This window comes from Callorhinus ursinus, unplaced genomic scaffold (genome assembly GCF_003265705.2).
Source record: "Callorhinus ursinus isolate GAN/ISIS: 27379988/994484 unplaced genomic scaffold, GSC_fseal_2.0 scaffold10, whole genome shotgun sequence".
Classification (NCBI taxonomy): domain Eukaryota; kingdom Metazoa; phylum Chordata; class Mammalia; order Carnivora; family Otariidae; genus Callorhinus; species Callorhinus ursinus.
Genome location: NW_027397072.1, coordinates 80,122,377 through 80,135,810, shown reverse-complemented (window position 1 = coordinate 80,135,810; position 13,434 = coordinate 80,122,377). Strand labels below are relative to the sequence as shown.

Here is a 13,434-nt window from a genome sequence, read left to right as displayed (position 1 = left end):
CCTCTTTCTTTCTTTCTTTCTTTCTCTCTCTCTCTCTCTCTCTCTCTCTCTCTCTTTCTTCTTTCTTTCACTACCATGTAATAAAACTTCAATTAGCATTTCGAACAACTATACCTATTACTGAAGCTCGTAATTTCTAAACCCAAAAAACAAAACAAAACAAAAACTATGTTTAAAGAAACAAAGTTCTGAGATGGGACAAAAGGGCAGGCGGAGCAACAACGGGGAGCCCAGGGGATCACCAAGGCAATGTCCATGTCAAGAGGAAGAGGAAGGGTCGGGAAAGTGTAAAAACAGCACGGAAACTAAAAGGAAACATAGGAAAGAGAGCGGAAGGGGACGGCTTTGCCCTCCGGGCGTGCCCGGGCCCTGCAGCCACGCTGTGCGGTTCAAGGAAGGGGACTGTGGCGCAAGGCAGGGCCAGCTCTCCTTCCCGAGGTGGAGGCTGAGATTCAAAGAGAGCATGCAAGCGAGCCTCCCCTTCCCCCTAGTCCCCCCATCCCCCCAGCGACCACACGCATTTACCACGGTTAAGGGAACTTGGGGCGGCATAAAGAGAGGGCCCAAGAGAAAAGCACCTACGCGCTGTTGCGGAAATCTTTTCACCCTCCGGTCTGCGAGCTGCGCGGCCAGGCGCATTAACGGGTGCACGGGAGGAATCTGCAACAGAGGGCGCGGGGGCTGGGGGGGGCGGTTCGGACAACCGCCGGGACGCAGCCCAGGCTACGCCGTCCTCCCCACTCCCTCTCCAGAATAAAATCCATGTCCACGCCTTAGGTTTTCAATAAAGAACTGCTTGCCTTTATAGCAGGTTACAGTTCCAACACCTCACTTATAACTAGTCCCTTAGGGTAAATCAGACTTTTCTCTGCCTTATCCCCAGGCGTTCTGTCTTCTTAGGGTGGAGTGCATGGTCCTTTTTCGCTCTAGGTGCCTCTCCTAGTCCAGTGGAGGAGGTGGAAGGACAGAGTTTCCATCCATGGAGCAGGAGTTTCAGTCGCCTGTCCCTAATGCGTTTGATTTTCCTGAACTTCTTGTCTGTGGCTGGGGCACACACTCAGACATACATACCCGTGGCTTATACCTAGTCTTTGTGAATCCTCCCTGAGTATTCTGGCTTAGAGTAAAGGTTCATTCGTGTCCCAGAGTTCATCTTTCTCCTTCCATTGTCTTTTTTCCCTTTGTAGTGCCCTTGGCCCTTCCTGATACTATCCTTAACCTCACCTGATCCTCATTCCTAAACCTATACTACAGATGAGTCTTTGCCTCTTAGGGAAAAAACACTTCACTGGGTATTTTTTTTAAGGTATTTTTCTTGAAGACGTGGAAAGTCTTGATTATATAAGTAAGTGACTTTCTAATGGTAGAATTTCAGTTACTATAACAGAACCCTTGAATTAAAAATTTTATGCTATGACCTTCCTAAATTCCTCAAATCATGCTCTGCAGAAATACACTTACACAACCTGCTTCTGAGGGTAACTCAAGTTTCTAATAACAAAGTTGGAGGTGATGCATGTTATTCCCATAGCACATATACACAGTGATGCTTATAGAAGGTGCACCTGCATGGATCACTATTGGGGATATGGCACTTTACACTTCACGAAGCACTTTTTAAAATTAAAAAAAAAAGGTAATATGATAAATGTAAACTGAGCTCAGTATTTATCAGGTCTTTTTCAAACGTCTGTTGAAGTGCATAATAAAGAGTTACTCCTCACTTATTTTTCCTTTTCTAGAATATAGTCTCTAACTTTTCAGACTTGTCAGCCTCCTACCACCCCAGCCCAGACTGGGACAGAGAATCCCTGAAGCCACAGGAAAAAGCTCTTAGAAAGCTATTACACAGTGTCTGCAGGCTCCCTGCTTTTCCACTTATCTGCACATATTAATTAGGACGGGGTAAAAGACAAGCAGAGGAGAGTCACTTTTACAGAAAGATGAGTATGGTAAAATACTGACCCCACTTTTAACTGGCTGTGTCAGCTTCTGAGTTCTGGAGTAGTGAAATAAAAACTGAATAAAAAAAAAGTCGAGTTTAGTACAAGCTCACTTGGTATAAATGTGAAATTTACATGCCTGCATTGCTGACTGGGTGGTACTCACCCTTTTGTATATGTCTTGATTATCCTAGAAAGAGAGTTGTGAGGGTAAGTTACATAGAATTTTACTGGGGTAGGCAATTGATGAGATTTTCAGTATAAGTTACACCATGGACCTTATTGAATTTATCTGAATATTATGAAATAAATTGGCAGTCTAAAAAGAAATCCAAACTTAATAAGACTATAGTTGATGAAGAGTCTTACAAAAAAGCAAGTTGCCAGCAATACATCATTATTTTAAGACTGAATCTCATTTTACCTTTCCAATCTTGGGGAGAAAACCATGCTCTCTGGTGCAAAAAAGCAATCCCCTAATTAATTCCCAGATAACCATCAAAGAATTGGAATAAAATTAATGATTGCAACTTTTAATTTTTTCCTGGGTGTACTCTAGAATTCACTTTTTTGGGGGGTTGTTTCAAATTGACCAAACTCTCCCTCCCGCCCCCGCAAAAAGCTTTCTACATGAATCTCCACTCTTGCAGAAAGCCCAAATTTCATTTCTAAATCCTTGTTAGAGCACCACCTTGCCCTTGTTTACATGGATGACAGGTGGGGATGGTTGTATTTGCAGCATATTCCACTTCAGGATCTTGTTATGAAAAAGACATCTTACAAAATAATAAATAAGTTTTCCATGTCTGCATTTTATAAAATTGCTTGAAATAATTACTGTGAATGATATTTTAAATCTGCTGATCTGGTTAATATTGCTCATTCACATCTCAATCACACTGAAACCTTTTTGAATCAGCTCAAACTTCAATCAAGACAGAAATGAAAGTTGTTAATAACACTTTTAATTTGTTGCTGTTGATACATCTTCCTACAAACTGTGAAGAGTTTCTAATGGGAAGCAGCCCATGCTTATGTATACTACACACACGCGCACACACACACACACACACACACACACTTGCCCTGTCGTGTATGTGTGAGTGTATGTGTGTTTCCTGGGCACGCATTAGGCAAACAATTGATTTTATGTACCGTATTCATCAGCTTTATACTATTATGTTTCAAGCCAAAACATAACAAGGAATATGAAGATGCTTTTCCAGGTGCTCAAACACCACTCTCAACCTTTCATATGCACCTTCTTTGCTTCAATTTTTTCTTTTTACAGAAAAAAATACACTTACCTATCTAACTTATTATTTATTTCCCCAACTAGAACTTAAGTTTCATGAGAGCAGGTAGTTTTGTCTGTTTTGATCACTACTGCATCTTTAGCACTTAACACATGGCATGCTCTCAATAAATATATATTTTTTGAATGGATGAATAGTAGAAATGTGTTCACAAGAATCTATTGCCCCCTTTCCTATCTAAATTTCTGCTCTCACCAGGAACACAAAACAGGAAGACTTTTTGCAGGTGTCATTATTTGTAGAATGTAACTCTGCTTTCTGAATTGCTTAAAGATAAAAGTGCCCTGGAGACAGAGAGCTGGCTTTTCTGGAGACCAGAACTGGTAGTGGACTTAGAGCCCAGGTGGCTCATCCGGACATGGGATAGTTGAGGGAACCAGAGCCCCAGGAGAGGAGGTGACATGCCAAAGGTCCTATTTTAATGCAGCGGCAAGACCAGGAAGAGCCACAGTGTCTCTGTTAATAGATTTAAAATAGTGATAGTTTTGTTCACTGAACAACCCTTTGCTCTTCTATGACTGGAAATGGTGAAGAGGATCAGCTTTGGGAAAATGGAGAAAGTGGACAGAAATTCATTCCAGGTGGGCCCTTGCTCTCGGGGAAACCCACAACCCAATTAACTACTGTAGGTGGCCCATGTGACAGCTCCACTCCACTTCTGCCCCTTCAGGGGACACCCTCACAGCCTTCACGTGGGGTACAGGGAAGCCCATTCTGTGTGAAGTGAAGAGGCAGTGGCAAGGAGATGGAAAACTTTGAATTTTCGCCCTGAATTTTTGCTCTGGGTAGCAAGGCTGTAAAGATTAGTTCTAAAAATAAGGGAGGACAATTGTCTTCAGACATGTGCATAAGGATAAACTGAAAGTAAGGAGAAATAGGCATGATATATTTGTGAAGTTTAAGATAGAAAGTAAGGGCGCCTGGGTGGTTCAGTCCATTAAGCATCTGCCTTTGGCTCTGGTCATGGTCCCAGGGTCCTGGGATCGAGCGCCGCATCGGGCTCCCTGCTCAGCGGGCAGCCTGCTTCTTCCTTTCCCTCTGCTGTTCCCCCTGATTGTGCTCTCTTACTCTCTCTCAAATAAATAAATAAAATCTTTAAAAAAAATTAAAAAAAAGAGAAAGTAATGTTTGAGTCTTGAGGAATGGCCATTGGTTGCATCAGGGACAATGGTAGCAGATGGTACTTAATTAGCTGTCACTTACTGTGTTCTAGACACCGTTGAAAACACTTCACAAGGATTCAAGCACTCAATCCTCACAATAACATTATGAGGCTAGTATAACTATCATTTCCGTATTATAGATGGGGAAACCAAGACACAGAGAGATTAAGAGATTTGCCCAAGTTAAGGAGATCTAGTTTTTGAACCCAGGTACTTTGGTTTTAGAGTCTGAGCTGTTAACACAGCCTGCAAAGGCACTTTTGGCTAAGAAAACACCTGTGCAAAGATATAAGGGCCTGATGCTTTTGGGGAATAATGAGAAGTTCAATGTAGCCAGGACGCAGTATGCTGTGGCTTGGGAGAGGGGAAGGTGGAAGAAAAGATATAGCTCAAGATGAAAACATGTTAAACATGAAAACATTCAGTTTATGCTTAAGAATCACAGACTCCACCCTAATACCACCCTCTTGCACTCTTGATTGAATCAGCATTTACTTTGTATCCACTGAAACATTTCTGTTGTGGTTACTATCAGTGTTAGGTCCTTTACACCAGATCTGTTGTTTTGAAGAACTATTATATTATAGTATATCAATTGTAATGTATGTCATGATATATCATAACATACATAATTAATGTAATTATACATGTATACATTATTATGATAATTCTAAGAATATACATGAACTACCAATATTTTATGGTATTTTATATTTGAGAGGTTCACCTGTTATTTCCTAAAACTACATTCTTAACCACGGACTTAGATGTTCACATAGACTTCTCCTGTAGGTAGCTTATTACAGATATCCATTATGGTATAAACATGTGCACTTATAACTAAAAGAATTATTATACGGAGGTGCCTGGGTGGTTCAGTCAGTTAAGTGCCTGACTCTTAATTTCAGCTCAGGTCATGATCTCAGGGTTGTGAGATGGAGCCCTGCAGTCAGGCTCCAGGCTCAATGGGGAGTCTGCTTGAGATTCTCTCCCTCTGCGCCTCCCCCCACACACAGGTGCGCTGACTCTCTCTCTCTCTCAAATAAATAAATAAATCTTGAAAAAAATAAAGATAAAAATAAAAGAATTATTGTATATATACTTTTTTTACCTTAAGTTGCCTAGAAAGAGTTGCCCAATATGCCAGACGCTAAAGAAAAATATGAAAAATGAATCAAAGATCAGAATAAATTCCTTAGTCAATAGCAATCTATTAACACACATATAAAATTATAAAATTGTGCCATTTATGAACCTTGCATTATCTTCTCACACAGTGGCGGTGAATTTCAACACAACTCTCAGGATGCCTTAAATGAGGCCATGAAAATGGCAACATGAATTCCTGCTGCAGCCAAGAATCTGATCTTAAAATAGTTTCAAGTGAACATTATCCACATGATATTTTCAAGGCCAAGACTAAATAAAAATCTCACATTACTGAACAGCAGTGTACCTCAAGCTGCATGACATCCAAGCCATCTGGGGGATCAGCTAGAGGTCGAGGAAATCCTACTGTGAAAGAAACCATAAAAATAATTGGGGGGGAAGGTCATAGCATTAACTTTTAAATCTTTACCATGAAAAACATACAGAGATTCTAGAAATACAATATTTTTAAAAGGATTTACAAAGAAAACACACTTCTACCTACCAACAGTAAGTTGAGATTTGTACCAAAATTAGTTAAAAACAGTGTTTTTTTATTTACAAGGAGTTAGCAGTATAAGAGTTAGTAACTCAAGAAAGAGGGAAATGATACCTGGGTAACAACTCAATTTGTATTTTGATGGAATTTATGAAGATAGGATATCAGGAAATGGTGTCAAAAAAGTATGTGCATCAAAATCACTCTTGGAAATTTTAAGAAATTCAGATACTCATCTCTGTGCCTCATCAGACTCTTCAGGGGTGGGTTCTGGGCAAGGTTGTTACCAGCATGTGGTGGCACCCTATGTCAGTCAATCTTTAGCTGGCCTAAATGAAGTCTTCATCTCATTTGGGCATGATACAATACTTGGGAGAATAGCTAATACAGCAATTGAAGGAACCAATTGGATAGATGAAATTAAATGGGATGAATGTAAAACCCTGAACTTAGATTTTTTAAATGTAGGACAGGGAATATCTGGCTCAAGAATAGTATGTGTATATATATATATATATATATTTTTTTTTTTTTTAAATACTGATATTTTGCTTCCTGTAATCTCTCTATGAGCCAAGAAAAAGCTAAGGCAATCTTGTGCTATACAGAAATAATAGTGTCCAAGCCTTGAAAGGTAATAATCCTACTTGAAATGATAGAATATGTAGTTGAGTTAGAGGTACTAAGAATAGTTTTCTTTGGCAAAGAGGAAAATTAGAAAGTGTATGCTAACTGCCTTCAATTATTTTGAGAACTGTCATAAGAGATATTAGTCCTATTCTATATTCCCAAAGGATAGAAGTAGGGCTCGTTATGGTTAGAAGTTACATGTGATCAGATTTCAGTTTAGTGTAAAGAAAATTTTGATGACTGGAGCCATTCAAAAATGCAAAGTAATTTGAACCAATCCTATAAGGATTTATTAAGAGGTTCTGTGTTAACAGTACAATGATAAAGACCATAGGGACCTACCCTCATGAAACATAAAATCAAAGAGGAAAAGGGGGAGGTGGATATAAATATATAGACAGATAAAAAGTAATAACAAAGTCCCAAAAGTGTAACACAAACAGATGCTGTTGGAGCCCAGAAGAGGCAGCTACTGGCTCTCTTAAGCTGGTATTGAGTTGGGTGTCACTGAAAGTAATCAAATAGGGAAATCATAGATCCCTGCTCTCCATGAAAGGTTAGATGACTTTCAAGGTTCCTTGCAATGCCTAGGTTTTGTGATTACACTACAGGACATAGCAAAACAAACACACTATTTGAAATATATTTTCTGTTTGAATATATTTTCAAAGATTTTCTACACCCCGAGATCAAAATTCTAATGGCAAAATCTGAAATTTTGAAATAGTCCCTGCTTCCAATTGGAGCTACCACCACATGCTTCCCTGCATCATTTGGCAATTACCTTGAAATGGGTAACACATACTACTGACCCTATACCCCACCCCTGGTTCCCTGCAATCCTGTGGGTTCTTAGAGGTTAGTGAAGAGACACCCGCGTCCAGTCAGCACCTCGGACAGCGCCCAAGCCCAGGAAGACTCGGGGGGGGTGGGGCCCGCAGGTCTGTCTGGGATCCTGCCTCCTGCGACCCCACAGAAAGGTTATGAAAATATTCCCTTCTTCCTGTTTCTGCTCCCTCCCCACCCCTTTCCAACTGTCCCTCAATCCTCGGTCTTTGGGTCTGTAAACTCAGTTTCACCGTCTCTGTTCTCTTCTCTTCAGAGTTCCCGGAGTACAGATGGCTAAGACACTGGGGTCCTCAACTCATATCTCTCACAGTTTTAGCGGCACATCTTTGGGACAGCCCTGAGTCCAGAATTGTTTAAAGAGAGTTCCACAAGGGAAAGTCGCCTCCTTTGGTAAAAGGCTGCAGCATCTAATTCTGTCCACCTTCTCTTAAATGTTAGAGGCAAATGGGAAGCCATTTCAAAAGGGTGGAAATGGGGGTAGGTGAAGGGATTAAGTTTGACTCCCTCCAGAACTACCCTGAAGGATCAAGGTCTGTCTCAGTCTTCCTTAGAGCTCAGGCTAGCTGGGGGTCTGATGAAGGGGTCCCCTTACCTGAAGAGGGAATCTGTAGCATGCAGAAGCAATAGATGGCCAAGACGGAAGGGAATTGAGGAACAAGGTGTTTCATCTTCAAAGCCCAGTTTCTCTTTGCTGGCCACAGATGTAGTCTGCTAGGACAGGAGTTGAGCATTTCCTGAAGTTCCACAGGCAGAGGCAACACTCCGCCCAGCTTCTGATCAGGCCCAGTGGAGAACGTACCGTTATTTGCAATGCCCCAGAGCCCACTGGCTGAGCACCAATCAGTTTTGTGCAGAAGAACCCTGGCTTTCTCATAAATGTCACGCTGGGCCCTTATTTGTAGAATAATATCCTCCTGGTGTAGGCATTGTAGAGAGTCATCTTTTTCAATCCAGCAATAAAAATAAAAAGTGGAGACTCATAATTGTTATTCTATAGTGGTTTGAGAAACATTTCTGACTCTGGAAAGGCTTTTTCTCTTTTTCTAATCAAAGAACTGGACATAAATCTATATATTCTTGCATGATGAAGTCTTATTTCCTAAGAAGCTGTTTATTTTCCACCATTAACAAAGGACGTTTTATAGTCTTTGGTGCATCTGAGAACAAAATTTGGAGTCCTAGATATAATATTACAAGAAACTCAGAAGTTCAAGTAGATTTTTTTAAAATCATGGTTGGAAATTAGACTCCTTAAGGTTTCTCCACACTCATTTCCATGAACAAGTTAAATATTTCAAATTAAATCAGTATGCAAGAAAATATGAGTGTTTATTAATAATAATAATATTTCATCTACTGAGCTCCTATTTAGGATTTCACATAAGCTAATTCAAGTACTTCTCACAGAAAATCCATAAGGAATATATTATTATTCCTAACTTATTATCATTATTATTCCTAAATTATTATCCTAATTTTATGAATGGGAAAATTGAGGATGAGAGAGAATAAGGAACTTGCCAAGGTCACCAAGCCATAATGGATGCAGAGCAGGGATTTGGATACTTAAGGGTATCTGAGCCCAGTCATGTCTGTAAAAGTGTGGGATTTTTAGTCAATGTGTTCATTTTTTTGTAAAAAGACCCTCCTTGATAGGGAATTCATTCAATCTGTAGATTGCTTTGCATGGTATGGACATTTTAACAATAGGATATTATGCTAAGTGAAATAAGTCAGACAAAGACAAAGACTATATAATTTCACTTATATGTGAAATCTATAAAACAAAACAAACAAACAACAACAACGACAACAAAACCCAGAAAGAGATAGACTCATAAATACCATAAATAGAGAGAACAAACAAACTGGTGGTTGCCAGAAGTGGGGAGGGTTAAGGAATGGGAGAAACAGGTAAAGGGAATTAAGAGGCACAAACTTCCAGTTACAAAATAAGTAAGTCATAGGATGAAAAGTATAGCATAAGGAATACAGGGAATAATATTGTAATAATGTCATATGGTGACAGATCGTACCATGGTGAACATTGTGTAAGGTATAAAGTTGTCAAATCACTATGTTGTACACCTGAAACTAATATAATATTGTGTGTCAACTCTACTTCAATAATAAAAAAAATGTTAAAGAGCCTCCTTGAGATTGGATATGGAATAGAAAGGAGAAAGAATGAAGTCTTCTGTCTTGCAGAAAGGGTAACCTATATAAGGCATATATCAAATAAATATCCTTTTATCATCATGCATATCTTTAATTTTTGCTCTTTTAAGGATTAGGAGGTAACTAACAATTGTTGAAAGTTTACAATGTGCTTAGGGGCGCCTGTGTGTCTCAGTCGTTAGGTGTTGGCCTTCGGCTCAGGTCATGATCCCAGGGTCCTGGGATTGAGCCCTGCATCGGGCTCCCTGCTAAGCGGGAAGCCTGCTTCTCCCTCTCCCACTCCCCCTGCTTGTGTTCCCTTCTCTCGCTTTGTCTCTGTCAAATAAATAAATAAAATCTATAAAAAAAAATAAAAGTTTACAACGTGCTTAAAACATGTTAATCCTTTACCTAAGTCATCTTATGTCTTTTTTTTTCAATGAATGAAAGTTTTAAAAATAATTTTGGGTGGGAGTTGCTCAGAATAGACTATTTATTACTTAAAATGTGATATTTTGCCAAAAAAATTCTAATTCATAAGGGACTGGGAATTATAGATTACTGGATCACCATAATATTTTGTTGACTTCCTTGAGATAGCAAGAAATAGAGATTTCTATTTATTACAGTATTTACCACTTTAGTTCAAGGAGAATAACCTAAGGTCTTCAAACACCAGGAATAGATGATGTCTTTGTGTTGAAATGCACCCACTGTCCAACTCCAAGTCTTTACTAAATGAATAGGAAAAAATGAATGATTGTTTTTTGAACATAAACCACCTATCTATACAGTATTAAACACAATTACTTATGGATATTTTAGACACAACACACACATAATAGCAAAGGTTTGTGGCAGTTCTACTGTCAGTCAATAAATATTTTTTAAACATTTGTTCTGTCTCCACCATGAACTAGGTGCTCCACGCACAAACATACATTTTTCAAATAAACCTATGTGATAACTCTGTATCAATTTGGTTTTGTTTCTTTTGCACATTTTGCACACATTATTTCTCAGATATTCAGAATAGAAAATAGAAGTATTATTTTTTAAGACTTTTTTTTAAAAAGATTTTATTTCTAAATAATCTCTACATCCAACATGGAGCTCAAACTCACAACCCCAAGATCAAGAGTCACATGCCTCACCACCCACTGAGCCGGCCAGTCACCCCTAAAAATATTATTTTTAATGCTAATTCAGAAATGGGATTATATTGATATCCCAGAAATGGAATATGTTGAAGCCCTGATCCCCAGTGTGACTGTGTTTGGAGATTTGGCCTTTAAGGAGATAGTGAAGGTTAAATGAAGCATAAGGATGGGGCCCCAATCTGTGAGGATTGGTGTCTTTCCAAGAAGAGGAAAAGAGACCCCAGAGCTCCCTCTATGAGCGCACACAAAGAAAGGGCTGGAGAGGACACAGCGAGAAGGCACTGTCTGTAAGCTGAGGAGTGAGGTCTCCTCAGAAACCATCTTGCTGGCACCTTCATCTGGGACTTCCAGACTCTAAACTGTGAAAAAATAAATTTTTGTTGTTTAAGTCACCCAGACTCTACTCTTCAGTTATGACAGCCTGAGCTGACTAATACGAACACACAGAGGGTTTTAGCCAATTCAGGACCAGGAAAAAAAAAAGTAAAATAATGAAACGAAAAGTAAAATAAAAGTTAGGAACTCTCATCATTTTAAATTGTATGATTATCTACCCAGAAAATCCAAAGGAATCAAGTGACAAATTCTTAGGATGAATGAGTTTACCAAAATGGTCAAATTTAAAGAAAACTATTTTCAGGGAAAATTTTCTCAAACATGAGCAAAAATGAATTTTAAAATGTGTTAGAAAATGTAAATAGCTTAAAAAACCATGTAATTCTGAGAACTAAACCAAAGAATAAGCATGTAATATATTAAAAAAGAAAACTATAAAATTTTACCAAAGGACATAGGAAATAAGTGAAAAGGCATATCATGATCATTGACAACAAAATTCAAGGTTGTTAAAAGTTCAACTGATGGCAAATTAATCTACAATGTTAATGTAAGCCTTATTAAAATTCCAAAATGACTTTTTCATGGATTTTTAAAACTGACTCAGATTACTTTGAAAGAGAAAATATTGAAGAATATTCAAGACATTTTTGAAAAAAAGAAAAGATACTTTGCCAGTGTCAAAACGTACTATAAAGCAGTAGTTATTGTTATATTGCAGTGGTCATTTTGTCACTGATCTGGTAACAAGCAAATAAATAGATCAATGGAACAGATTAGAGTCTTGAAGCAGATAATCTAAACGCAGAGTGGAGATGGTATTTCAAATCGCTGCAAATGATTGAACTACTCTAAATGGTGTTTAGAACATTTGGCTATCCAGTTGACAAAAATATTCACTATTTCACACCATAAATTCAAATAAATTTCAGAGGATTGATGAGTTAAATCTAACACACCCACACATACACATAGGCACTTACATAAAATTCTGTATTAGAAAGAAATAGAGTATATATATGGTTGGAAAATTGCTCTTGAGCAAAATTTAGAATAGGAAAGCCACTAAGGGAAAGATTGATACATTTTATTATATTTTTAAAAATGTCTATGAAAAAGATAACCCATATTAGCAGAGAAAAGACAGAGTAGGGGAAGTATACAGAAACTATAGAGACACTTATAATACAGGAGATGGAGAGAAGGACAGAGGCAGGTAGGCACAACCTAAATGTCTGGCATAGAGAAAATATTAAACTGTAGAATATCCATAATATGGAAATTCATTTAACTCTTTTTTTTTTTTTAAGATTTTATTTATTTGACAGAGAGAGACACAGCGAGAGAGGGAACACAAGCAGGGGGAGTGGGAGAGGGAGAGGCAGTCTTCTGCCGAGCAGGGAGCCTGCTGCGGGGACTCGATCTGAGGACCCCGGGATCATGACCTGAGCCGAAGGCAGACGCTTAATGACTGAGCCACCCAGGCGCCCCTCATGTAACTCTTAAAAAGAATAAGATGGATCTTTATGCATTGACAAGTCAAATGCTTTGTAACATAGTAAAGAAAAGTTATAGAACTACATACTATATGGTCTAGTATCAGTTTGCTTTTGCTCATAATACAACCAGTCCCCACACTTAGTTGTTTAAAACAACCATTTATTTAGCTCAAAATTATGCAGGTCAGTAATTCAGGCTGGACTCAACTGGGTAATTCTTATGGTTTAGGCGGGGCTCAGCTAGTCTCAGGTAGGCTGGCTTAGACATTTACATTCATCTGGTAAATAGACTGGGGTGGGACCACTTTCCATGTGGTCTTCCGGTCTCCAGATGGCTGGTCTAGGTTTGTTCCCATGCTGGTTTCAGAGTTCCAAGGCAGTGAGACTAGAAGCTAGGAGGCCTCTAGTTTGGAACTGACACAACATCACTTCTGCATTATATTGGTCAAAGCAAGTCACAAGGCTACCTGGAGTCAAGGGGTGGGAAAAAAACCTCCATCTCTCAATGAAAGTAGCTGAAAAGTATACAGCCAATTTTGCTATCTATGGATATCCATTTCTGTACAAGTTTTTTCAAAATAGCCAATGCAATCCACGAGTGCATACGTAGGTAACACAAAGAAAAAAGGTTAGGATGTCACACAGATACACAAATAACGGTGGTTCTAGAGAAACAGGATTGTGAGGGGGTCATAAAAATCTTTTATATTATCTGGACTTTTGAATTATCACA

At 38.8% G+C, this 13,434-nt stretch overlaps 1 protein-coding gene across 17 annotated transcripts in view; it reads right to left on the bottom strand.

The window, feature by feature from the left end:
* The window catches only part of NMS (neuromedin S), a 31,143-nt gene that overhangs the window by 3,582 nt on the left and 14,127 nt on the right, over nt 1–13,434 (bottom strand). For 5 of the 17 annotated variants that reach the window (XR_012379596.1, XR_012379597.1, XM_073896885.1 and 2 more), the window contains exons 3-9: nt 10,343–10,440; nt 8,142–8,489; nt 5,879–5,937; nt 5,534–5,572; nt 2,110–2,133; nt 1,966–2,019; nt 526–660 (exon numbers count right to left, since the gene is read on the bottom strand). Coding sequence is in view for 13 of the 17 variants with exons in the window: in XM_073896885.1 (XP_073752986.1) it covers nt 526–660; nt 1,966–2,019; nt 2,110–2,133; nt 5,534–5,572; nt 5,879–5,937; nt 8,142–8,280 (450 nt within the window). In the remaining 4 variants the exon portion in view is untranslated. Of the gene's footprint in view, nt 1–525; nt 661–1,965; nt 2,020–2,109; nt 2,134–5,533; nt 5,573–5,878; nt 5,938–8,141; nt 9,215–10,342; nt 10,441–13,434 lie in introns of those variants that run through there. The other 12 variants (XR_012379598.1, XR_012379599.1, XM_073896891.1 and 9 more) reach the window with 8 other exon arrangements.